The 27,909-nt window shown below is 32.3% G+C and overlaps 2 protein-coding genes and 2 non-coding genes across 5 annotated transcripts in view; 2 read left to right on the forward strand and 2 right to left on the reverse strand.

Moving 5' to 3' along the window:
- Positions 1 to 23,259, forward strand: part of LOC113391921 (serine proteinase stubble-like) — a 45,856-nt gene extending 22,597 nt beyond the window's left edge. The window contains exons 3-11 of the mRNA XM_064219486.1: positions 5,114 to 6,226; positions 6,317 to 6,694; positions 12,434 to 12,865; positions 13,561 to 13,644; positions 16,978 to 17,155; positions 19,075 to 19,227; positions 19,726 to 19,841; positions 20,992 to 21,147; positions 21,655 to 23,259. Of these exons, the coding sequence (XP_064075556.1) occupies positions 5,114 to 6,226; positions 6,317 to 6,694; positions 12,434 to 12,865; positions 13,561 to 13,644; positions 16,978 to 17,155; positions 19,075 to 19,227; positions 19,726 to 19,841; positions 20,992 to 21,147; positions 21,655 to 21,818 (2,774 nt within the window). The 3' untranslated portion in view covers positions 21,819 to 23,259. The remainder of the gene's footprint in view (positions 1 to 5,113; positions 6,227 to 6,316; positions 6,695 to 12,433; positions 12,866 to 13,560; positions 13,645 to 16,977; positions 17,156 to 19,074; positions 19,228 to 19,725; positions 19,842 to 20,991; positions 21,148 to 21,654) is intronic.
- Prosbeta7 (Proteasome beta7 subunit) lies at positions 146 to 27,740 on the reverse strand. 2 transcript variants are annotated; one of them, XM_064219490.1, is made up of 6 exons: positions 27,499 to 27,740; positions 26,967 to 27,179; positions 26,602 to 26,737; positions 25,941 to 26,086; positions 25,507 to 25,685; positions 146 to 168 (listed from the first exon to the last, which is right to left on the reverse strand). In XM_064219490.1, the coding sequence occupies exons 1-5, from the start codon at positions 27,633 to 27,635 to the stop codon at positions 25,526 to 25,528; spliced, it is 792 nt and encodes a 263-aa protein (XP_064075560.1). In that variant the 5' UTR covers positions 27,636 to 27,740; the 3' UTR covers positions 146 to 168; positions 25,507 to 25,525. The 2 variants fall into 2 exon arrangements, with proteins under 2 accessions (XP_064075560.1, XP_026483788.1); XM_026628003.2 differs by lacking the exon at positions 146 to 168 and having other exon boundaries at positions 25,494 to 25,685.
- Positions 23,351 to 23,457, reverse strand: LOC113391934 (U6 spliceosomal RNA). Its single transcript, XR_003368361.1, has one exon. It is a non-coding gene; the product is annotated as a U6 spliceosomal RNA (small nuclear RNA).
- LOC113391935 (U6 spliceosomal RNA) lies at positions 23,911 to 24,017 on the forward strand. The gene has a single exon (XR_003368362.1). It is a non-coding gene; the product is annotated as a U6 spliceosomal RNA (small nuclear RNA).
- Positions 27,741 to 27,909: the final 169 nt, after the last annotated feature.

Raw genomic sequence — 27,909 nt, forward strand, 5'->3', positions numbered from 1 at the left:
GACTAGTCCGCCGTCTTTGCCATACTTGTTTTTTGTCCATCTTTATATATATGTGTATACGATACGAAAATATAATTTATTTTATAACTGCCTATAAAAAATCGTTAACAGCCATCATTATCGAATGGGGTCAAATTAAATGTTATTTTTTTTTTTAATATTTGCAAGCTTTACCCGTTTATTGTATATACTTTTCGACTAAATCACAATTGAAAGACACTTGCCGTTATTATAAAAAATAAAATAGAACGTGATAATTTTTTTTAAACGTTTTTTTTTTTAATACACACACTGATACACGAATACATACGCACACAATAATGTAGTGTATGTGTTTTTGAAAACAAATAACAATTTGGATCATCAAAGGACATTGACACTGTATTGTACTGTCTACGCGACTTCCTTATATTCACCTGTCTTGTTTAGTTATTCTATGCAATTTTTTTCCGATGACGTTGCAAAACAACGAGAAAAAAATATAAAGATTGATTTGATTGCGGTTCGAATTCGATTGAAGACAGTCACGTGAAATTCCCCGGCGAAGCCTTTTCATCCGGCGACACAAAGTATTATTAATGATAGACTGCGTATATAAACCACAATTTTGACACGTTTTACTAAAATATATGCTGTAACTTTGTGATGCGTGCACAGAGAGACCGACAATGTTTTCTATGAAAAATAAACATGTATTTAGAACTATTATAAATCATTTTTATACATAAATACTTTATCATAATAGATCATTAATAATTTGATATTAACAAAAACTAACTTTAGTGTACTCAAATTCGGCCGCAGCCAGACTTTAAATTTTATTGCAATCTACACAAATTGGATCTATGTGCAAAAGTTTAATTCCATTGATTTAAATATAAGAATTACAAGAATGCAAACATATATACGAAAAAATCATTTGAAACTACACGACAAAAAGTAATTTAAATTGAACTTTGAAAAAGTTTATTTTTGACTCTACTTTTCAACTTAGATTCTACAAAAGTAGAACAGCAAGTTCATGTATACATTATTGCTTTTTAAATGTAAGTGAATTTCTAATTGACTAAACGATTTAATACCATAGATTCCAATAAACAACTTTGTAGTTAAGGAAGAAATAATCGGATCATCTATTTGTGTTATACATACATACATATATTGCCAATCAAATTTATTTATTATTAATGAGTGAGATTGATGATGTCAGATGTCATTTGAAATCGAATATATGCCAACGGCCTTAGATGACGCAGAACGGTTTCTGTGTTATGTAAATGATCCGTTCATCTTAAATATATTCGTCATTTTTGGGCGAGGCTTGAAATAATGGGAAAAGCTTAAACGACTTCATTTCGAAAACTTTCGCGACAAGTGAGTTTTATTATAATACGTTTTCATAATAGCATGGACAATTTAAGACCCAGTTCTATAGCTCTGTTTAGAGTAATATAAACTTCTAATCCAATCACTATTTTTGACGACCTCCGTGGTCGAGTAGTGTGTACACCGGTCTTCATGGGTACGCCACTCCGAGATCCCGGGTTCGATTCCCGGCCGAGTCGATGTAGAAAAAGTTCATTAGTTTTCTATGTTACCGTCGTTACTTCTGATTTTCCATAACACAAGGCTTTAGCTACTTACATTGGGATCAGAGTAATGTATGTGATGTTGTCCAATATTTATTTATTTTATTATTTAATTTAATTAATTAAAAACATTTAATTGATAAATAGATTATAATATATAAATAGCAAGTGGCCTTCATCAAGTGCTGAGTAACTTTTTACAGTTTAACCCGAGCTCGTCGGTTAGGAAAACTCATAGAAATAAGTATTTAAAGGACTTGTAGCAGCATCAGTGTAATAAAATATTGATTTTTTTTTTTAACTTGAGGCGAATTGACTCCAGTGTGATATGGCAGGTGGATTACATAGAATAAAAAAGCCCAATATTTAAAGCGTTACTATTTACAATATATAATGTTAAAACCCTACAATCGATTTTGCTTTGTGGTTATTTTTAACGGAGAGCTACTCAGAAGATATTGTGCGTTACACAGATGAACTCAATCCTTCAATTTCATTATACAATGTGATGGTAGACCTCAGTATTGTTGCTGTCCGAGGGACGAGTCTGATTATAACTGCCAATTTCCAAACCACAGGCTGAGGATTTCTTGTCAAAAAATGTCAATAACATTTTATGGGCTCGACCTCAAATTCTGCAAGCTTTAAGCTCATCATTCAACTTGGTGGTAGGGCTTTGTGCAAGCCTGTCTGGGTAGGTACCACCCACTCATCAGATATTCTACCGCCAAATAACAGTACTCTGTATTGTTGTGTTCCGGTTAGAAGGGTGAGTGAGCCAGTGTAATCACAGGCACAAGGGACATAATATCTTAGTTCCCGGGGTTGGTGGCGCATGGGTGATGTAGGGAATGGTTCATATTTCTTACGACTTTGTCTATGGGCGGTGGTGACCACTTACCATCAGGTGGCCCATATGCTCGTCCACCAATGAATAACATAAAAAAAAAAAACATCATTAGACGAATGAAACGGTTTATTACATTGTTAAGATGAAAACAACTGTCTATAATGTACCAGAGATGGTTTTGTCTCATTAAAAATGTTGACAATAGTTTATAGTATATTAGCGACCCGCCCCGGCTTCGCAAGGCAATACTGCTACTAAATATACTTCAGAATGTCATTATATACAAAGTTCATAGCTTTTTGAATGATAGCTTAATAAAATTCCCAGCTAATTTTATTCAGAAATCTGATTTAAATGAAAATTTAATTTAAGTAATTCAAAAAATTTTACGAGATAAATAATTATATGGGCTTATTATAATGACTTGTTATTGTAATTTTTTATTGCCTGTATTTATACATTATATGTCAACAGTACATAGATATATTCAACGTCAAGAGTCAAGCGAATACAAGATTAGTTTTGAGAATTTCGTCCCACATCATGCCACGATAAAACGGACTCGTTTCTCAACAACAAGAGTTGTTTCCTTTGTATTTCCACATAGGTGGCTTTTTAGGATGCTGATCCTGAGATCTTGGGTTTAAATTGAGGCCCAAGAGAATTTTTAGTATCTGCCTGGAGTTAGGAAGGCTTTTAAAGTACGTGTCTCGGAAAGCACGTTAAGACGTAAAGTTTTTCTTGCATCGGTGTGTGAATACTGATCGAGCTACGAGACTGCACCTGTAAATATACCCTTGAGTTCAGACTGCAGAATTCTTTCAAGACGATATTTTACAATTTAAATTCGTTAGTTAGTTTAGTTATTGTCCACGATGGGAGTACAGTTCGTTACACTAATTATTTAAATCAAAACATATTAGTTACTAATAATAATAATTATTACGTTTAAAACAAAAGTAATAACTGCCTGAATACGTTCCACCGTTTGTCTAAAGCCCCCTCAATATGTTGGAGAGAAGGTTCAGAGCTCTTTCATTTATCGTATCCAGCATGAGTTTAATAATAAAGACTAAATAATTAAGAAAAAGAAGGCTTACAATAGTAGTATTTACATTTGATGTAAATAAAACTGACATCAAGCCTAGGTAATAAGTAACATCAACATTATATCTGTTATATTAAATGCATTGGTACCATCTGACGACAATCATTAACACCACACGCTCATTGGTCAATTCAAATAGCGCGCGCTTTCCCGGTTTCGCGTTACACACTTCCGTCCCTTTTTAAATCACCGCCATATGTTACAGAAAAGCGAGAGGAAAGATGTTACACGTCAATAAATTTAAAAGATACTCATGTTAATTTTCAAGTTATGAAGTATATGTACATATATTATATGTATATGTTATTTCGTGATAAGGCTGATATGGTTAATTTTGAACTTGTTTTTTTTTTTTGTGTCCACCAATGAAATCGTTGTCACATACTTAGTCCAAATGCTAGTGTGTTAGAAGTTCATAATAAAGCTCACCGTGAGACAGGTTTGCAACGGTACTTACTGCATTAGTGTTTAAGACTTGATACGGAGACGAAACAAGTTTTAGGGAATTTCCATGTTAATATTTATATTGGGAATTGGTTTCAACGTGGCATTTTGAACTTTATCCTTTGAAAATATTATTAACTACTTTATATAATTAATATAGAACAAGGAAAATATAATCCAAAACAATGGCAGGGTGTGCAGGATAACGCGTTGAAGTCTTTTATATGCACTAGTATTTTGACGCAAGCGTTTGGACCTTTAGCTTATAACGACAATTTAATATATCATATATGTATGTATATACTGAGCAGTTTTCTCTACCCACACAATGTTTGTCCTTTTTATGTTAATATGTGTCAAAAATGTAATATACCTAGCTAACCTCTATATAAATCTTTAACCGTAACCGAATGTAATTTCTCATACACAACTTTTTCCGAATTCATTATTTGAAAACAAGCTTTTCATCGAGTACTATGTTTATAATTGATTATTTTTTTGTTCTTAAGTTAATGACACAAATAATAAGTCGTAGTTATGAGTGCTTTTCTGCCAATCTACCAATATCTGCGAGACTATTAGATATTTTGATAAAGATATTTGACCCATTGCCAATAAGATTCGTATATGTCAACAGAAATCAGTTTATTATGTGACAATAAATTAAATACCCCCGTTTAATTGTGATTTGAATTGGTATTGTAATTGGCTCAACTAGGTGGCTCGCACCATAGTCGAGCAAGTGTAATTGCAGGAAAAAGAGTCATAGGATCAAAGGTTATGTTTAACGTTTATTGAGGTGACCACTAACCATTACTAAATGGCCAATCGGTTCACCAGCCGGCGGTCAAAGAAGAGCTACACTAATATAGCGTAAGCAATTTAAGGATGTTAAATAAAAGCTTGTCGAAAAGATAAATAGTTAACGACAGTAATGATAATTAAATGCAATTCTTAAACAAATATTTTATATTTTTAGTTCACTTTTAATTGCAATGCGAATATTTTTATCTTTAAATTATTTATGACATAAAAATGATTATTTTTTTCGGAAGTTCCCTGAAACTATCTTAACACTGTTATTATTATATGTTATTATAATGTTATTTTTTCTTGTTTCAGGTCCTGTACCCTTAGCTAGAAATATAAGGCACTTGCCCTGCATATCAAGAAGTACGAGCCAAGAGGGTCTTTGTATGTTTGCCATAGACTGCTTAAAAGCAAACGGAACTCATCTAGGTACATGCATAGACAGGTTCTACTTTGGCTCTTGTTGCCAAATACCAGATAAAACAACTTTACCACAATTAATTGGTAATAATATAGATGATAATTCAATAGATAACGCAAATTTCGTTCATCCGCTCATAGGCGATAAGGTTCAAAATAATATTTTTACGAAAAAACCATCAGTAATCAACAATGTTACAAAAAAACCAGCTGTCGTGGAATCGAATGCTCAGACTGAAAAGCCAGCTACTGTTCAAGATAGAACAGAACCAGATGAAGCGGAAACTAAATCAGATGAACTTAACTTGACCACGCAATTCAATAAAATTACAGGCGACATTGTCAAAACCACAAATGCAATGGATACAACAACAACCAAAGAAATGCCTACAACCCAATCCATTAAATCAACCTCGCATATTTCAGAAGCTACTGAAATGCCCGTTAAACTGTCAACTTTCCAAACAGTTTCTGGTGATTTTAACAACTTAGTGACTGAAAAAGAAAGTTTGAAACCAATTAAAACCGAAAGCACGGAGACGATAAGGCCTACAACTGAAAGAGTAACAGAAAAACCGATAAGACCGACCAGGAAGCCGGCCAAACCTATCGTAACGTATAAACCAAGACCATATAGACCGACTAACTTCACAAAACCACCCCACATTACCATCAAACCAAGACCTACGAAACCTACTGTACCATATAACTCAACAAGAAAACCACCATATAGAAACCCGCCTAAAAGACCAACAACTAAGAAGCCTTTGCCATCACCGCCTAGACTAAATATTACTATTATCCCACAATCAACTAGTACACGACCAGGGTTTATAAGACCATCATTGTCGACTATTACATATATCAATACAACCGCATCAAAGGTTGAAGATACACCTGTTACTACAACTACATCAACCACAGTCACCACTTTACTGCCAAGTCCAACTACAACAACTTCAACAACGACAACGACAACAGCTGCGCCTACAACAACGACCACAGCTGCACCAACAACAACTACAGCTGCTCCAACAACGACAACAGCTGCCCCGACTACGACCACAGCTGCCCCGACAACGACCACAGCTGCACCAACGACGACAGAACGAGTCATAGAGACAACAGAAGATATTGTCGCAGAAACAGTGTTTTCGTCTTCACCGACTGAAGCAATTACAGATAAATTATCTGAAAAAGATACAATTACATTTACTTCTGAGCCTCAAGCGGAAACAATTTCAACTGAACCTCCGAGAGAGGTTGTTACTGAAAAAGATATTCAAGCACCTTTCACAGAGAAGGAACAAGAAGAATCTACTGTAAAAGAAACTGTTAGACCGGTAACTGAAGCTGACGAACCGCTGACTTTAAAACCTACTACATCCACGTCTACTGAATATCCTCCTTTAGTTACTTGGTCTAATACAATCAACTCCAAACCCGCTGAGAGTACGACACAAACACCAGATGGTAAGTTCTATTTTTTTTTTACTAAAAGATTAAATTAACTTAATAATAATACATCAAAATAGTATATGGCTTAATTATGAGAGCTTTTTGGTAATATTATCTACAATAATATATTATATAGTATCCCAATATAAGGCTGTCATATAGTTATCTCATTTTTGTTTTTACGAGTTCAAATTCTATGCTTAAGAACATCAATTTGAAAAACATAGTAGTATACTTGATTCTTAGATTCTTGATTGATTAGTTATTTTTAAGGGACGGTTGATTTAAGCCCTTTGCTTACGGAGAATAGAATTCTCTCATTGATATTTCCAATCTTTTATTGAATTCTGTCATCTGTATACATTAACCCTGTTAGCTGTTTATCAATAGCCGATAGCTTCTGAATCTTGCCTCGTACATGATTAAACTAGACGTAAATATTTTCATCAGCTAAAATTATTTGAATCAAAACAATCTAAACTCCTTCATAAACTTTGAATACAGCGAATAATTACCTGTCCTAACTAAAGCCATATTTGATATTAGACTCCATTGTTTTTATAACAAGCAAAAAATAAACAATTGGCTTGTCTGTGAATCGAGGGAAAGATTTATGATAACATTTCAAAAATATGATTGTTATAAATGAATAATAACATAAACGTAAAAAGAATCTCGTTTGTCTGTATTCAAATTAAAAAAATTAAAATAACAATTTATTTAAATTAAATGTTTTTTTTTTTAATTAATCTAGTTTGTGTAATAAATTCCTAGACATGAGAACGGCTACAAACGTAGTCACATGTATTTCGATAAGATTTTGTATGCAAATAATACGAACACGTTCTCAATAAAAAAAAAATGACAACATTAAAATTCATCGCATTGTACCAAGAGACCTCGGGTCAAAAACCTTCTAATTATTTCCAGCATATGCCAGAAATCTAGATAAAATCTTAACTTTTTTTACTTAAATGTTCTTTTATTTATTACATTCAAGTATTCGTAAATAATACGTACATTGGTTTCATGGGCGTGTTTAATTAACTGCATCCAAAACCTTCAATAAATTAATACCTAAGACCTTCAGTACCAAATTTAGAGGAAAGCAATAGGGACTCTAGCCCTGGGGTATTCACAATATGTTTAATATATAGGATTAATGGAGACCCCAAGACGTTCACGTTCACAAAGAACTCTTTCAGAACATAACAATTGAAGATCTGTTTTTTTTTTCGCCTACTTGAGAAATAATCAGGGCCTTTAATCCGACTCTGAATACAGTACATAAAACAAATTTTGACATCACTCTCGTACTAATTCATTAACTAGTAGACTTAATCAAATTTTAAGACAAAATTACGTATTGTTTACGTTTAAAACGTTCAACTTAGTGTCGATTTTATTCATTTGCTTTATATTTGTATATTATTCTTACGAATTTAAATATATAATTAAAAATTTTACTTATTGGCCGTAAGTTACGACGAGAAGTTATAGAATTTTTAGCCAATATCACAGTCACGTTTTTAATTCACAGACTAAAGGAAACACGACAACTAGAATCTGTCAATTCAATAAATTTTAAATAAAGATACGCCAACAATATATAGAAATGCCTTTCTTTTTTCATACTTTGGAGAGTGCACGTGTCCAATATATCTCCCGCAAAGTTGGAGCTCTTGAGAATAGCTATTTATATATTCTTTAAAATATATATTTAAATAAATAAAAATTCAAGGAAAATCAACAAATGGACCTGATGGTAAGCGGGAAGAAATTTTAACCATCCCTTAAATCGACAAAGGTCCACCAACCTTGGGAACTAATATATTATATCACTCGTATTGAACTGGCACAATCACGCTTCAAAACGAAACACAACAATACTGATATACTATTGCTATTTCGCGGCAGAATATTCGAAGATTACCAAAAAGTCCATCTTGTAAAATTATCATTATTAAAACAATATTACAATACGAATAGTATACGATTTTTCAACTATCCGATACACGATAAGCTTCACTCAGCAGATATTCGACGTAACTCTGATGATTTGTGTCATTGTATTCCGATGTAGAAAGTAAGAATAATTTCAAGAATAAGGACAGCTATGTAGATAACATGGCTAGTAACCCTCTTCTCGTCAGACACAATCGTCTCATCGTCGGAACTTATAGACAAAAAGAACGTTTACATATAATATTTAATAATAAAACAAGAATACGAAATTTTTTTGACTTCATTAGTCTAAATTTAAAGTAAAGAGAGATATAACTGCGCAGCGCAGTGCCTTATGTTATAATGGTATATTCTAAAATTTTGTTGTATAATTGCTTAGTAGTTTTCTTTAGTTGGATATTAAAACTTTTCATTAATCAGTATGAATAAACCTAAATTTAGTTTGTAAATTGATACCTAGTTATCTCAACATTGTATAAAACAAAGTCGCTTTCCGCGGTCTGTACGCTTTGATCTTTTTAACTGCTCAATGGATTTTGATGCGGTTTTCATTAATAAACAGAATGATTTAAGAGGAAGGTTTATATGAATAATACAAGCAACAGTAGAGAAAAGTCGAGAAACATTCTCGAACTTTCCTAGCCGGAAAAAATCCGTATTTTTTTTTCTTTTTATGTTAGTTGTTACATCTAATATGTATATAGAGCCTTATAGGACGGGTAGCTAGTTACGTATATTTAGTTACTTTTCTCGTACTTTTTTTTATGCGCTGGTTGGCGGACGAGCTTATGGGCCACCTGACGGTAAGTGGTCACCACCGCCCATAGACAAAGGCGCAAAGTAAACAATATTAACGATTCCTTACATCACCTATGCGCCACCAACATTGGGAACTAAGATGTTATGTCCCTTGTCCTTATGTTACACTGGCTCACTCACCCTTCTAACCGGAAAACAACAATACAGAGTACTGTTATTTGCCGATAGAATATCACTATACACGAATATCAAGTAGCACTATTAAATATATTCATGAATTAGTCAATGAAATTCAATAAGTTACGTGAAAATAAACACCAAATGAACTCTGTTATTAATGATTATTATCATAAATAACGGCGTAGATTATTGTCACCTTTATAAATGATTAGAACAATATTTAGTATGAGCCACCCACGCCACGTCCACAAGTCGACCATTTCAAATAATTATATCTGTCGTATTTTTATCTATGTAATTACTCAGGCAGCCGTTTCGAATTCTTTAACTAGAAACTGACTCATCCTGTTATTGACTATTATTAATTCGGAATGTTAAAATTTTTGTCAATATTTCGACCTGCGGTTATTTTTTTCCGTAAATCGAGTGTTCAATTAAGATATATCCTATGGCTTAATCGTGATAGACAAGAAATATTATATTCAAGTTTTATTTGCGAATACAACAGCTTGATTGAAAATATTTAAATATTATACAATATAAAAAAAGAGTAGTGAGTTTCTTGCCGGTTCTTCTCGGTAGAATCTACATTCCGAACCGGTGGTAGCTTTACTTAAAATAGTTTGTTAAATGACGATTCAAAACTGCTTGTATAAAGTATATTTTGATTTTGATATTATTTAACTCGTTAATAAAGCCAAAATTAAAATTACATATAGTTTATAGTATTAAAAACAAAAATTAAATAAATATAGTATGTTGCGTTTGCACGTGTGTATTTTTGTACGAGGTTGTTATTGTAGTATTATGTTTATTTATTTTTTGTTTTCTTTATTACTTTATAATAGTAGTTTAGATAAATCTTAATAAATTAAGATTTATTAAGATATATATTAGAATTTAGAATTAGGAATACTTATTTATTGCAACAAAAATAACGGAAGAAAAAGTTTTATTAACTTCATATGTCCGTCTTTCGACTTAAATTTTTTTTTATTATTACTAAAATATTGGTTGTTAAAACAGTCCACCTGACGTACTTAGTTTTCTTTAACAAACTTTTAACAAGCTTTTATTTATCTTCCCCTATAAGTAAATACAGGTCCAATCTTGTAACAAGTTTTAAGATACTATTATTTATACTTCTATGATTATATAATAAATGTGAAAGTAGCTCTGTCTGTCTGTCTGTTGCTCTTTCACGGCGAAACCACTGAACTGCATTTGATGAAATTTTGCTACTTATTTAAAGCCTTACAAATAAAACGCGAGCGAAGCCGCGGACGACAGCTAGTGCCAAATTAATGAATCTTTATTTGGTATCAATATTTTACAGCACAAATAAGAACAGAGTTGTGTCTGTTAATGATTTTTTTTTAATATTAACAGCAATACAGAATGTCATTTACGTAAAAACTAAGGTAACATTTGGCAATTCAAAAGCAAATTTGACGGTACAAAAGAGCGGATTATAAATGATTTATTTTAAAAATACAGAAACATTTAACGCCAATATACAAGCAGATCACGTATGTAGGTCGAACACGACCAGTCGGGTCAACTTCATTGTATTATCCAAGTGAAATTGCAAGGCTCACTTTCTTCACTGATAGTAATAGTTCTTTAAACGAGGCGTGATAAAAATTTATTAAAATTGTAACTAATATTTATAAAAAAAAAAATTAAACCAACTACAAAATCAACTTCAAATGACGACATTTTTTAAATTTCCAATGGGACTCGTTAACGTTGTCCTAATAAAATAAAACAACTTAGCAACTATTAAGAATTAAATAAATCGCAAACGAAACAACGGTAAACCGCCAAAGGTCACGACCAACGTGACGAGGGCGTTCCACATAGCTGAAAGTGGAACACCACGCATTGACCAGTAATCGTTTCGACTCATTGAATGGAATCTTCTAATGATGGGAAGGGAAAATAGGTAATTGTTACTTGTTGGCAGCTGTTTTACTTAAATTATCATGATTACTAACTAATTTCCGTCCGTGTGCTCACGTATAAGGGGAGTTCAGGTGTTAGGTCAGGTGTAGTCCTTTTTGTTCTTTTCTGTATATATATTACTATTGGGGTTGGTCATCACGAGTAAGGCATTAGCAAAACTAATTTATTGGAAATTGAGCTTCATACCAAAATGTCATCAATCTCAGTTCAATGGTTTGACCCTGAAAGAATAACAAACAGATAGACAGAGTTCTTTTCACGTTCTTAATATGTATACAGATTAGTTTAATAAGTAAAATATTTAACTATCAGGCGTTTTAATTTTTGGATAGCTTATCTCAACCTCTGAGCTTCGTAAGTGACGATAAAGATTTTTTTTTTAATTAAATTTATTAAAGACTGTCCGCGTGAAATTTATTAACAACCCGCTCGGTGAAGATTCAACTAAAATAATTTCCAAGGTGGGTGGGTTGGTTTCAGACAGATGACGATCGTAAAATTCTGCAAATTCTTGAAATTTTATTAAAGTAATAGCCGAAGCCGCAGGGGTTTTACCCGCGCGAAATTTATTAAACTTAACCTATAGTCATCCCACATTTTACCCCCTTGAGGGGTTAATTAAAAAAAGTAGCCTATATTCTTCTTCGGGACTTCAAACTATCTCCATATCAAATTTCATCTAAATCGGTTCAGTGATTCAAGCATGAAGAGGTAACAGACAGAATTTTATAATATTAGTATAGATAAAGTACTTATCTACGATTGCTTGTGTTGTGTAATTAAATGAACTGAATCGACCCATACATAAATTGGATATACAAATTCTGATGTTGATAAAATATAACATTTAAATGGAAAAACTCAACTGTTTTCTACTATTTTCAGATGTATGGTCACCTATAACTCCACCTGAAGGCTGGGTACTAATTTCAAGTATGGCACCAAGACCTGAAACAACGACTACTTCACAAGCAACATCAACAACAACAGCGGCTCCTACTACATCGGCAGTACCAACAACAGTCACCGAGTCACCCTCACCGCCTGCTAGTGTCATAACAACACAAAAAATTGAAACTCCTATCACAACAACAGAATCGCTGGCTTCGTCGCCTTCATCAACAAGTTCAGCGACATCAACGACAACACAAGCTCCTATTCTGGAGTTCACAGTTAATGTGACTCTATCACCAACTATGCCAACTTCGACTTCATCCATTGGTTTATTAAATGCAACTTTGAGTTCATCAGATAATGCGACTGCCGCATCTGGTAATCAGACTGACACAACCCAATCTATCGAGTCTACTGATGCAGGTATGTTGAATTTTCTATATAACAAATTGCTTTTGGTAGGTAGGCGGAGAGTCTAATCTACCTGATGGTAAATGGTCACTACCGCCCAAAGACATCTGGCCTGTACTATTTTTTTTACAATTCCTCTGATCTCCAATGCGCCACCAATCTTGGGACTTAAGTTTTGAAATCCCTTACGCCTGTAGTTACACTGGATCACTCACCCTTCAAACTGGAACACAATAATACTAAGTGTTGCTGTTAGGCGGTAAAATATATATGTGAGTGGTAATTACCCTACCACCAATTCTAATTCAGACTTCTAATTCAGATTCATATTTATATTGTATATCAATTCCATATTTGAAAAGTTAAAACCAACTTAATCCTAAAACTTAAACTGTGATGCTGTCTGCTAATAAAACATTCAAGCCACAAAATATACAAATTAAAAAGTTAAAATACACCAAAGGCACGGACATCATGTCTGTAGAGATACAAATATAACAATAACTAAATAATGAATTTCTGATGGTGGTTGATACATGTCAGAATTTTCTCACGATGTTTACATACACTATTTAAAGAATAGCATTGAATTTTTTTAGGAACCTTAGAAGGAAATTAATTTTCCGATGAGTGACAAAAGAGTTTCCAAAGAGTTGTTAATGATGAAATGAAATGAATTAAAAAAAAAATACATTTTTGCTTCACAGACTTAACTACTACCGATGAGGCTGTGACTACCGAACAGATCACTACAACAACTGAATCGTACAACATGTCCAACTACAAAGACGGTAAGTTAAGTTGGGGTCAATCATTACTATACTGGCAGTGACGTCATAAGAGCCCCGCGAAAAAAAAATATTATAAGGCCGTGTTCAAACCAAACGTATAGTCAGCCGCCGAATATCGAATGTGAGCAGGCTCACTGTGAGCCCCAGTGTAAACGTTAATCGGCTGCCGAATGTCAGCGTCTCCGCATAGCGTACTAACGTATTATCGGTTAGATGTGAACGGAAAAGCGAATATAATAACTGCGTAACGCTCGCTCAGTTTCAATTCGGTGTGGACTCAGCCTAAGGGTTCAATGCGAAACCATCTTTTAATCCCAAAAAACACAAATAACCATATTAATTATCTCAATCTAAATGATATTGAACATATTGATTTCATCGAGAGAAAAATATTTACCGTCCTTGTAAATAAATGAAAAACAATGGCCTTATTTGATGACTTTTTTTTGGCTAATAAAGCGAAATGTGTTCGCTTTATTTTTATAATTCCATAGACAGACAATCCTCTAGAGCCATCATTTCTTACTTTTCTATAAAAACGTTACCCTCAATCCCTGTATTTATGACAATAATAAACGAAGTCGATCAAATTTTATTCTTAAAGTAAATATTTGAGTTAAAACTATTTTAGAAAATGTGTTGTTTTGTTGTTCAATGTCATGGAAAAAACGTTAAGGTCGGATAGAATTGCTTACGTTAGTTGAATACAATTAATTCGTTTTTGGAACTCCAGATCAAACATAAAATTGACATGCAAAGACGAGTATAGTATACGTTATTGTCTGCGCAAAGACAGTAAATGCTTTCTGTAATAAAATTCCACAGATAATATAATGTATTCCATTTAAAAAATATAAACGTACTCACTCAATACAAAGTTAATATTCGTAAATTCCCAGCATATCAATTAATTTGTATTTCATTAAAATACCAAATAAGTGAATCTGAGTTTCTTGACGGTTCTTCTAGGTAGAATCTACATTCCGAAGTTTTACATTTAATAAGCTTAAATTTGAAAATGAAAATGACAATTACAAAATACTTGTAAGCATAATTGAATAAAGTTTTCAAAACAAATTTTATATACTAGTATTTGTAAAAGTTATAGTATCATTACTAGCTACCCGCTCGGCTTCGCACAGGTAGGATATGATTCTACATATATACATTATATACGATATTACATATATACATTCTAAATATATCATAATATTATAAAACTATTGTTCTATGTGGCGAACGCCAGCTCCCAGATTTTCCAAATTATACACCAATAGCCTATTCCGATCGAAATAGGAATCAATAAACAAATCTTAAATTTACATCTCATGCGGTTTGCTAATAACTCAGCTATGTATATTGAGCATTACTAAGAGTTTTTGATTAATATATCTTTATTAACTATAACACTTAACTACTTATGTCCACTTTAATTTTACTTCCAAAATTCCGATAACCGTTTCGTCGACGTTCAAAACGCCATTGTTTCGCAAATCCATAGTGAATATCATAGATTAATCAAGCTCTCGACCAATTATATCGCGTCAATTTGCTGTCAAACGATGTTCATGCTTTTCTTCTCTTATGATTGGAATAGAGAAAACGTTCTTATGAAAATCCGTTAAATAGTTTTTGAATAATCGCGTTCAGATACACAGAGTGACACGGCTTTGTTGTACATAATGTAGTGATTTTATAGTAATTTATCATTAAAAAGATTCATTCTTTGTCGTAACATATTACTTATAACAGACGTAATTCCGTAATTGCATATTTTTGCAATCATATAATTACTAAGTAACAATTCGCTTTAAGTACAGTTATCCTTGATATCAACAATTAATACGTTGCTTCCTCGTACAAGCAACGACAAAAAAAAATATGAGAGTTTTTTTTTTATATTTACTCTAAGAACATTATTATTAGAGCCGGACACTGCGTTAACTTTTAGAATTTATCGATAAAGATGTATAATATCAGGCCGAAACGTTACTATTATTCGAAAAAAAAAAAAAAATAATGCAAGTGTGCTCTTAAGGTGCTGACAGTTATTTGACAGCAGTAACCACAGATTCCGAAAGTAGATTCTATCGAGATAAACCGACAAACCCAATAAATAACCGTTTAAACTCACGTTTGCTTTAACGTGATTTCCTTAACCACTTATCGCGTATATGCTTTTTTCGTTGCCTCAAATTAATTAAGGAATTACTAATATTTCTATTTATCCCTCCTTTTAAGCTTATGACTGTGTTAGGAGTGTAATAGGCCAAGGGGTCAGGATCGATCCTGCGACTTTTTACACCGCTAGGCGGCCCGTAAGCCATTGCTCTATTGACGCTTACGCTTTATGCTTTGAACACTTATAATCGGAATTGCTTGTCCCGTATTGAAGTCAACCCCATTATTGTTATATACATATATTTGTCTATATGTATATCGTGGGGTATAAAAAAATATATATAATCTACATACGTGAATTCCTACAGATTCCACCGACTTCTCAGGACTCCTATAGAAAAACCGATATTCGAACTATTTAGTGTTTTATAATGTTTAAGAATTTAATAAAACTGTTTCAATATTTATTAATTAACGTTACAATAATAAAATAAATTGAAACGCATCCATGTTAATCGTGTTAATAGCGTGTAAAAGCCCCATAAAACCTTTAAATGTCGCTTTTATAAACCAAAACCGATAAATTAAACATGTCTGCACTTGACATTCCTCCGCAAAACACCAGGTCAAAGAACTACCTAGCCCCTGGCAGTATTATGTATAACTGCAGCCTCCCGACCGTATAAACAACGATAAAAAACATCCATTCGTACAACAAACAAAGGCTCAGATGCGCGATACTATCAAGCCGCAAAGACGCAAGGACGCATTTAAAAACGTTGTAAAAATTCGAATTTATTTTTCTTTATTAACTCCTTACGTGCTACTGTAAAAAAACCGGCAATACAGTTACGAAAAAGGTTTATAACGAAGGAGTTTCAATAACGACGTTTAATTAAAGTATAAATAAAAGTGATGTGATTCAGTGTCGGACTTTTAAGAAAACGCCTAATTTATAATATGGTGAAATAAATTGTAACGTGAAAAAAAAAAACAATTTTATAAAAGCGCGTGAAAGCCTAATGATCCTTGATTTCCACGATTTCCCTTAATTAATAATATGGTTATGGAGTTATCATGGAGCTTGTATTGTTCTGAATTATACATTTTATGACGCGCTTAACCACTATTTCCTGTAAATGTTTTCACATAACATACGTCAAGAAGGTTTTATAACAATGATCATAAACTCCACGTTGATGGTTCTGGCAGTGTGTGGTCGCCGGATGTGGCCGCAGGCTAGGATCGTCGGTGGCGCGAAGTCCGGCTTTGGACAGTGGCCCTGGCAAATCTCACTCAGGCAGTACAGGACTTCGACATATCTCCACAAATGTGGGGCCGCCTTACTTAATGAGAATTGGGCGATAACAGCCGCACATTGTGTCGAAAGGTATGTATGAATATTGTGTGAGAAAATTTTGACCGATAGTTGGTAATATTTATATTATTTATAGATATATAACTACGTACAGTGCATACATAATATGTAAGATATTTATATTGTCTTTTATCTAAATCTCATTGTCTTCGATGTTTTATATTTGACAGTACGCCAAAATGCAGTATTTGTAAAACTATGATGGATAACTATGTTATAAAAAATATGTATATACTGAGTAATAGTTTAACAAAACTTATATACTTAAAAGTGACAATAATAACAACTACTGGGCAGATATAAATACATATGTATAATACTTCGTCTTATTAACTCCACAAGTGACAGGAAGTCTGGTACAGTTTTCACTTGGAGAAATGTCGCGAGCGTTCATCCATTGAATCGCAATTCTAGTTTTCCGATTCGGAATTATGGCAACATTATTTAGCGACGTCATAATTTATACAGAAGCTAATTTTAATTATGACATGTAAGTAAATATTTTAAAGAAAACTTAAAAAGTTATTTCTTTTGAAATAGAACTGGCTAAATAGACAATTATTATACAAAAGCTAAAGCCAAGTATTTTAAGCCAAAATTTATTAACTGTTGTAAAGGATAAGGACCTATCAGACAAAAAAAAAGAGGGAGCGTCACACTAACCAGCTACCAATATTTGAAAATGATATTGTATATTTTTCTGATTAACATATTTTCTGACGCATCTTATCAAGATACGAGTAATATTAAGTATCCTGAACCAGGGATGAGGAAGCCATAAAAACAATAATTGTAGAGGAAAATACGTGGTAATGACGCTCCGTGTATCTCATTACGCTGACCTTTTTCAAGTTCATTTAACTTATCGCAATACTCGTGCCCACGAAACTTTAAATCTTAATTGCTTAATATTTAAAATGTTTTCGTAAACAATTGTTCCGAAACATATGACGAAATGCGTTCATATTTTTATTGCTTTGTAACTTATATTTACATAACATAATCAGCCTGTAAATTTCCCACTACTGGGCTAAGGCCTCCTCTCCCATTGAGGAGAAGGTATGGAGCATATTCCACCACGCTGCTCCAATGCGGGTTGGTGGAATACACATGTGGCAGAATTTCGTTGAAATTAGACACGATCACGATGTTTTCCTTCACCGCCGAGCACGAGATGAATTATAAACAAATTAAGCACATGTAAATTCAGTGGTGCCTGCCTGGGTTTGAACCCGAAATCATCGGTTAAGATGCACGCGTTCTAACCACTGGGCCATCTCGGCTACTAACTTATATTTATAGATATATATTGAGGGAACACTAAGAGAGATTGTGTGGTTAATTGCCGAAAACTTCGTACACTATGAATCTTATGTATTTTCTGTATTCTATATTGTATTTATACCGTATTCCAATCAAAGAAGGAACCTGTGGTCGAAATAAGCTATGTTCTATTAAGTTATTAATCTTGTTTAACTACTAATTCATTATCGATATTTTAATTATTATATAGGCATCCAGCATAGTCGTTTCTCATACATATTATGACAATTTTATTTTTAGTTTTTTTTTTCTTCATTTTTCATCAGATAAGAGATCACACTTATAGTTTAAATGTATTGTTAACGTATTTTTGTTTTGTTTTGGAGTCGCGAGTTCTGATAAAGTGTCTTCACACATTAAAAATATAACCTTAAATTTATTTTATGTACAATTTTTGGAAGGAATAAAGGAATAAATAAATGTATTATTATTAGTATTAGTAAACTTTTTTATTAAGCCATAAATGAAAAACAATGAGATTTTCCTATAGACAATGTTCCTACTTTTTCATGATTTGAAATATTCCTAACTGTATGTATTAATTAGTTTTACTTGAGAATGAATGCCATTTTTAAGATTAAATGTAATTATTAAATTTGTATTTTCAGAGTACCACCGTCAGAACTCTTGGTGCGTCTTGGAGAATACGATCTAGCCAATGAAGAAGAGCCTTACGGTTTCGCTGAACGACGGGTGCAAATCGTTGCCAGCCATCCTCACTTCGATCCAGCCACTTTTGAATACGATTTAGCCCTCCTCAGGTACCGAGTCTCATTAAATGATTTCCAGTGTTTCCTTATTTGCGTCTTTATATTATAAATATATGAAATAGACAATTGCGGTCTACTCCATATTTTAAATAGACAGACATATGTATAATGCAAGCATTGCTTTTAAAATTATGGGTCTAAATTTCACAAAACAACCACTTTAGCGAAAAATAATCGTCAAAGAATATATTTTTTATATTTTTTCACTCTAAAACACAAATAAGTCGAGATCGTCCAGTTGTTAGAATACGAGTAAGCACCACAGAATATTCATGAGCTTAATTTTGTATTTATAATTCGTCTCGTAGCCGCGCTTAAAAGAAATATATCACGAGGAAACTTTTACGTTTCGGATGTAAATTTGCTGCATGTGTATCCCACACGCATTAATATAATAAGTCCCAAACCTTCTCCCCAAGGGGGGGGGAGATCTTAGTCTAACAATGGGACATTAACAGGGTGTTACTTTTTCTTACTTTATCAATATAGATTCTATGAGCCAGTTACATTCCAACCGAACATCTTGCCTGTGTGCGTGCCAGATGATGATGACGACTACGTTGGAAGAACAGCTTACGTCACTGGATGGGGACGACTCTACGACGGTCAGTTACCATTGCGTACTTAAGTAATAAGAAATATAAAACGTATTTTAATGAAAGAGACAATTTATAATTCATATTAACCCTTCGTCTAATCAGGGTTGAATAAGCTCAAAAAGCACTTGAGCTATCTTAGTAGGTACCGGTATAGGATATATATGTACAGGGAAAATTTAATTTATTTATAAAAAAAATGACGTCAATAGTTAGAAAGCTAGCTTTAATATAATTACAAAATATAAACTTTAATTGAATTTTGTAATTACCGTATCGGGGGTGCAAGTTATTTTACTAATAGTATGAGAACGTTAAGATCGCCTTTAGTGACGAACACATTAGAATCTATACCGGGATCCTGGGTTCAAGCCCCCGGTCGAACCAAGAAACTGATCAAACTAAAAAACGAGGTATTTTAGATAAAGTGAATTTTACGACTTTTTATTGATTGATATATTCCTAACATATATTCATTGTAATCAATTATCTATACTAATATTATAAATGCGAAATTAATTCTGTCCGTCTGTTGCTCTTCCACCGCCGAACCGCTGAAACGTCATGTAATTGGGTATGAAGCAAGTTGGAACCCCTAAAGACTACTATTATATAATATAAACGCTTTTGCGTTTGTGTGTTCATAATACAGCCTTAAAAACTGACAACGATGTTTGCACTGTGGAAGATTAAAATCGCCAACGCGATTTGGTCAGAACCTCGAACAACGCGGTGTCAACGTTTTTATAGACATTTTTAAGTAATTATATGTTATAACGTTACTTTTAGGAGTGTTGACCTTGTGGATACAACTAATTCACTTCTTGGTACATTGTCACATATATTGTAGTTGATATTTCTCAAGCAATTACGTTTAACTTTTTGTAGCGTACACACATCTATAATAACATATTCGTTAGTATTAGATTTATATTTTATTTAAATATATATTATCTGTGTATTTATGCATCTGTCATCTCGAGTGACAGACGTCGCGAAAGCGCGGGAAAAGAGGATATATAAAACGGACGCGCGTTGAAGACGGTGTGTGTGCACAGCGGGCTGATATTTAAATATAATATTTATTTTATCTAATGTGAACATTACAGTTTTATTTATGTATGATACTATTTTTTTATTATATGTCCCTATTTCTCAGAGGGTCCGCTTCCCAGCGTGCTGCAAGAAGTCGAGGTGCCAGTGATCAACAATACGGCTTGCGAGTCCATGTATTTAGCGGCTGGATACAACGAACACATACCGAACATATTCATATGTGCTGGCTGGAAGAAAGGCGGATCGGACAGTTGTGAAGGTGAGCTTACTTAGATACTTTTGGTTTGATTCGTCTTAGTTTGTTATTGGACTTCGTTATATGAAATATAATTGAAATTGAAGCAAATTTATATTAAAAACAAAAAAAATATATTTAAAAATACCCACTCAGTTTCTTTCGCTGGTTCTTCTTAGCTCAGGGTATTGTCTTTTCCGAACCGGTGTTTTATTTAGTGTTTAATTTGACAATCAATAAGTAAGTGTAATGATTCTATATTAAAAAAAAGGAATTTGAGTTTAAGTTTAATCAACAATAACAATTTCCTAATATTTTTATGTGTTCATTTACGCAATAATTTTAATTGTATCGAATTCATATTTTCGTATTTGAACATTCAGATACCTATCAAAATAAGGTTGAACTTGTTAAGTCAAGCTCATAGTTCAATGAGCTTGCCTGGACAAGTTCACTCGAATAATATTCCGAAAATATAGTGAGAGAGATCACCTTTGATACTTGATGCTTATTATTTATTCTAATTATCAGGTGATAGCGGGGGACCGATGGTGGTGCCACGAGGCCGTGATGGTCGCTTCGTATTGAGCGGTATCATCTCGTGGGGCATTGGTTGTGCGGAACCCAACCAACCCGGAGTCTACACGAGAATCTCTGAATTCAGGGACTGGATCAACCAGATACTGCAATTCTAGTGATTTTATTTTTGATATAGACAATTCTTGACGTTGATCGTTATTTTTTATAAATAGAAGAATATTAACAAAATTTTCTCAATTGAATGTATTTAACGTCCAACTGAGAAGTCGCATTAAAGAACACAAGTTGAGTTATATTATAATTTTTAAAAAAGTTCACGTTTGGATGACGTATTTTTTGGCTTGTAATTTACTAAGACAACAATTTTGGTGTAACTTTGAAATAAATGTCAGTTCGTAACATTGCCATAGCCTACTAAGAGTGAAGGTGGAATCAGACGGTTCATTTTTTGTTCATTTTCGTGTTTCATTTTGCATCATTCACTCAAAGTGACACGTCTAAACACAAAGTGAAACAAAAGTGTCGAATGAATTCATTAGTGAACTGATCAAACGACGTTGGATCGGTTCATTCGGCATCTTTCATTCCCACTCCGAATGAACGAAAAATGAACAGTCTGAACACAGAGTGAACGTTCACTCGGATTTGGCCATTTTGTCTCGAACGCTGTAGCAGACGGTCGGTACGTCAATGGAGAAACAAGTAATAGAAGTTCTTCAAATTTACTGTTATCCATTCGCAGATGATTGCAATATGATTCTGGATCTTCATCAGCTAGTTCTCTCAACAATGTATCTGAAGCTCCAAATATATTTCTTCTTCCAATCCATGGTCGCACCCACCACCGTGGACGCTTTTTTTCCTTCTTTTTTTTTAGCTCCTTGATCAAATGATCACAAATTAAACTTATTCCAAGAGACACGACTTCATTCGACGCCATATTGAAAGAAACTACGGATGAATGTTCTTTTTTACGTCATTCCAGCTAAGCCGTGTGAACATGGAATGAAAGAAAAATGAATCATTCACTCAAAAGAACATTCACTCGAATGAACCGTCTGATATCACCTTAAAACGATGCTAATTCCAAGTAAAGTAATTTTAGTAAAAAAATGTATTCAACATTTTTTTACTAAAATACGCAGATAACATTTAATCCTACGATAACTGAATAAGTTTAAGTGATTTCATTATATTCGATTTTTGAAATAGGTTTTTTTTACAACTTGAAATTATTGACAACGAAATGAAAAGTTCGATACAACGAATTTAAAAACAAATTACCAAACAATCGTAACTTCGAATTATAACAAAAATATTGTAAAAAATATATTTATTTACTTAAAATAATTTATTAGGTAATTTTAGATAGTAAAAAGTAGACAATAATGTTAAACTGCCGAATTATCGATAACGTTTTATTTTATTTTTTTATTAAAACGCTTTTAACGTATTCCGTCCGATTTAAAAATAATTATTGTAAATATTTTATTTAACTGCATTTATTAATTATATTTATAAATTAGCCATAGCTATAAGAATCTCAGATTGTTTTTGTAACATTACAAATATTTATAAATAAAACAAATATTTTAATATCTTTTTTTCATTTATGTCCTTGCATATTAATTTAACAATATAACTCAACCAAAATTTTCAATTACATATTACATATTTAATATCTTCAAAAAATGTGGAACGCTTCACGATTTTGCGTGTCATCCTTGCGCAGGGGCCATGCTAATCTTCTCTGTATCGTTCCAATTTTAGTATATGTACTGCCGAAGCGAGTACACTAGCATTAGCCAAATTTATGTATATATACTTAAACGTTCTGAAAAAGTTAATAGCGTGATGTAGGATTATAAATATTTTTAAAGTTATTAACGAAAATAAATCATTACATATTTTAATTTATTTTCAGTTTTTATGGATTTATATGTAAAAAATTTTTATTATGCCTTATATTTATTACTTACACATAATAAAATCAAAAACATTATAATTTAAGAAAGACGGATTGTTAGTAGCGCCATCTATGATTGTACTACCAGAACTACGAGAGTGTGCTATGTGGCGATGTATCGTCAAGCTGAAGATAAAGCGCCATCTACTTAGAATTTATAGTAAAGTCATTTCATTCTAAGGTGGCTTAGAATAAGGTTGAGAAAATGCTCAATCCTGCATCGCGCTATCAAAGTTTTCAGTAGTCCTTACTATATATACAATTTTATAAGAACAACGAATGTACTCGCTTCGGCAGTACATATACTAAAATTGGAACGATACAGAGAAGATTAGCATGGCCCCTGCGCAAGGATGACACGCAAAATCGTGAAGCGTTCCACATTTTTTGAAGATATTTAAAATTATATACATATATTATGTATATTATGTGAACGCATTCACTTAATATAATAATAAAATTGGAAACAATATCATCTTCAACTTCATAAGAACCTAGATTGTCCATTGTATTAAGGAAATAATTTTTCTATTAATAAATAGCATAAAAGCATATATAATTAATATAGTAGCAATAGGATATAGCAAAATATAACAGCATTTTTAAAGCAATCAACTACACTAAACTGCCAGTTTAGCATCAGCTGTTATTTCGAAGGCAAATATTCTTTATCGTATCTCCTGTAGTTAAGTATTTTTTTTAATCAAATAACCCTGTACAAGTAAAAACACACATTTATGAAATCGGATTGTGTGTTTTTCACATAATTAATTATAAATTTAACACTAATTATTTTCATACAGTCAAAGTTTAGAGGTAAAATAGGAAATTAAGAACTCACCTTAAAGCTTTCTTTTGACAAATAAGTTATTTAATTTTTAGGTAGAAGCCGAAGATAATCAGTCGTACATCCGTATTAAGCCAAACCGATTTATTTTAAATATTTAAAAAAAAAAACTTTTTGTATTTAATAAAACATTTTAGGTAAGAATCCAAACTTTCTCATATTATATTAATTTTGGAATAACTTATTGTTTCATTAACATATTAATTTAATAATCAAAAACAAAAACTATTAAATCGGAAAACCGATATAATTGTTTTTGTTGTAATTGTATTATTTAATTTAATTTATTATCTTAAGTCTCATAATTCAAATGGATGAATGTATTGTTATTAGTTTATTAGTAATAAATATTCAATGGTATTTAGATAACTTTATTATTAATGTTACATAATTTCAATTTATATTTACTGTAATTTATTAATTTTTGATTAATATATAAAATACCACCAGACTGCATTGATATATAATTATGAGCATGCCGTGTACACATGCTTAGGAATGTAATCTAGCTCAAAATTGTGTAAGTCCGTAATTATAATGTATGTTTTGATTGTATTCTCTTTGTGTACCTATGAATAAATAAATAAATTGTTTTTCTTTCTTCTATTTATTGATTACTAAATTATGGAAATATACTTCAAATTTTTTATTTGTCGTATAATTGTTTAATGTCGTATCGCCTATCAATAAAAGGAAAAGTATTCATAATAAAATTAATATATATTTTAAAATTCATATTTTTTTATAAAATAACTAATTTTATATCTCGTACATTTTGTGTGACATAAGATAATAAGATTTTTAACAGAAATTTACAAAACATCAACAAGGTAGACTTGTGGAATGTTATGTTATGTTACCGGACTTTGAATTACCTAATATTTTTTGTAAAAGCCAATGGATCAGTCAGGTTTTGGTAGAAAAAAGCATCTTTAAAAAAAAAACTTCATAATTTATTTTTCACATAAATGGAGACTTTAAATGGATTTTATATATATATTTAAAAAAAAAAAACAATAATATTTAAAACATTTATTTAATTATAAAAATCACTTCATATGTATCATGTGAGCGAGAGACCAGTCGTGTTTCAGTTCGACAGGTTCCTCGACCGTTACTCCGGCAGCTGTGACAACTCCGAGCTGATAGCGCGGGAAGGAACGGGCGTCACGGTAGAACAAAACCTCCATGCATTTGCGGACTAGAGCCCTGGAAGACGATACATTATTAAATAAAAAAAATACAGATAAATAAACACTACTTAGTTTATTGTCCTACAAAAATAACAATGTAATCAAAACTTATTGTTAGTGATTTCCTAAACACAACCCGCAGCTTAAGGGATTTTTACTAAACTAAATATATTCTCAAACTTGTTATGAGTTCATACACACAAAGACACATGTCTTAGATAAAATATTTTTACGTTTTATATAATTTTATTTTTAATATTTTTCTACTTACTTTGCAGACTCTTCATCTAGAGGTCCCTTGTCCAATGCATTCCGGAGTAGCGGTGTTGCCATGTAAGCTCCGAGCCCAGTGGCAATTGTTGCATCTTCGTAAGCCGTACCGAGCTTATCAACTGTACCTAAGAAAGGCTCTCCATCCTGAAATATACATTGTTTTTATTTTCCTTTTCACTATTTATTCCATAAAACTAATATTATAAGCAATTAAGTTTAGTTTCTTAATTTTTGCCAGATTCACATATAAAATAATTCTATTGGTGGAATGTATGAACTTATATTATTTTAGTCTCAACCGACGCTACCTAGGCAACTTTATACAATTAAATATATAACATATCATGTATGTAAATAAAGAAATACTTGGTGGTAGGACTATATGCAAGTCTGTCTGGGTGGGTATCACCCACTCATCAGATATTCTACCGTCAAACAGCAATACTTAGTATTGTCTTGTTCCAGTTTGAAGGCTGTGTGAGCCAGTGTAACTACATGCACAAGGGAAATAACATCTTAGCTCTCAAGTTGGTGGCACAAATAAAAATATATATATTGTTGTATTCAGTAATGTGGTTCATCTGCTAAAGTTATTTTAACTTTTATTTAAAATTTCTTAATTGTCAAAGTGAAATATAGAGTTAATTATTATTACAAACCTGGATTCCAGCAACAATGTAATTGTTCCACAGGGGATCCATCTTGCTGCGCTTGTTGTAGAGAACTCGTGTCAACCAACAGTGAAGAGAACGGGGCTTCAAATGTAAACCATCTCCGATACATTGCTCATCGATACTGAAAAAAACAATTCTTATTATATAATACATAATTCCACATGCCAATAGAATGCACGTAAAAGAGACAAGAAGCCTGTGTAAAATTAGGGGATAAACTATAATTATTTAAAATATGTCAAAACATTTTTGCATGATTGTATGACAAAAATTGAGAACATACAAACTTTAACATATTAAATAGGAAATAATATACATACATTATACAAATAATATCAAATTATACTTACATTTTCTGTTCAATTATATCTTTCAAATACTGGTAATCCGCATAATCACCGCCAGATCCGAGTAATGTTAGATCATTCACCTTCAACACACGTGGACAGTCACGGAATCGAGCCAGTGAACCATATGAGCCGAGTGTGTCTCCAGCAATTACACAGCCTTTATCAAACTTCAGACCAATCACTGTCGTTGTAGTTGTGATCGGATTTGCAGAGCTGTAAAAAAAAGAGCATGATGTTAATAAAATATTTACCAAAAACATTTGTTTGTTTCACCTTCAAAGATGTAATGATATGTTGGCTAATGAATTTAAATTGCAAAATGGATGATCATTTTTCAATTGTGTTTATTTTGAAAAACCTTTGTGTATTTAGAGATGAGTTTTAGTAAAAGTTTACAATTATGTACGATAACTTCATACTTCTTTAGTCTTTATTTTCTGAAAGTCAATCATTTTTTAAATTCGAACCTCAGAATATGTTACAATTTTGTTTAATTGCCATATTTATACCGTAAAGTGTAAAATAAACTTACTGAGCTTTGAAATCTTGAGCTGTGTGGTTTGTATGTCCAAAAGATGAGGAGTTGCCTGGGAAGTTATAGAACGCTCCTGGAGATGGACCGTTGTGCCATAGGGGCGCTGGGTTCATCATATCCCCCATGAAAGCCATTTTATTTTATTCCTTTAAATTTATTGACGGTAATTGTTCACCCTTAAATCTGTGTTTTACTGAATGACAAGCGGCATCGAACATGAATTGAAATGACAAACACTTTTTGAACTTGTTACGTTTTACGGTATATTTGTATGACTTTTTATAAATCCTAAAATTTTCTAATCAGTGTTTTGTATTGAAAAAAAAATTGCACAATAGAAAAAAGATATAAAGAAAAAGAAAATAGAATGTGAGATTGTGTTTTTCCTTAAATTGGAACGTAATAATC

This window comes from Vanessa tameamea, chromosome 28 (assembly GCF_037043105.1).
Source record: "Vanessa tameamea isolate UH-Manoa-2023 chromosome 28, ilVanTame1 primary haplotype, whole genome shotgun sequence".
NCBI classification, from domain to species: Eukaryota; Metazoa; Arthropoda; class Insecta; order Lepidoptera; family Nymphalidae; genus Vanessa; species Vanessa tameamea.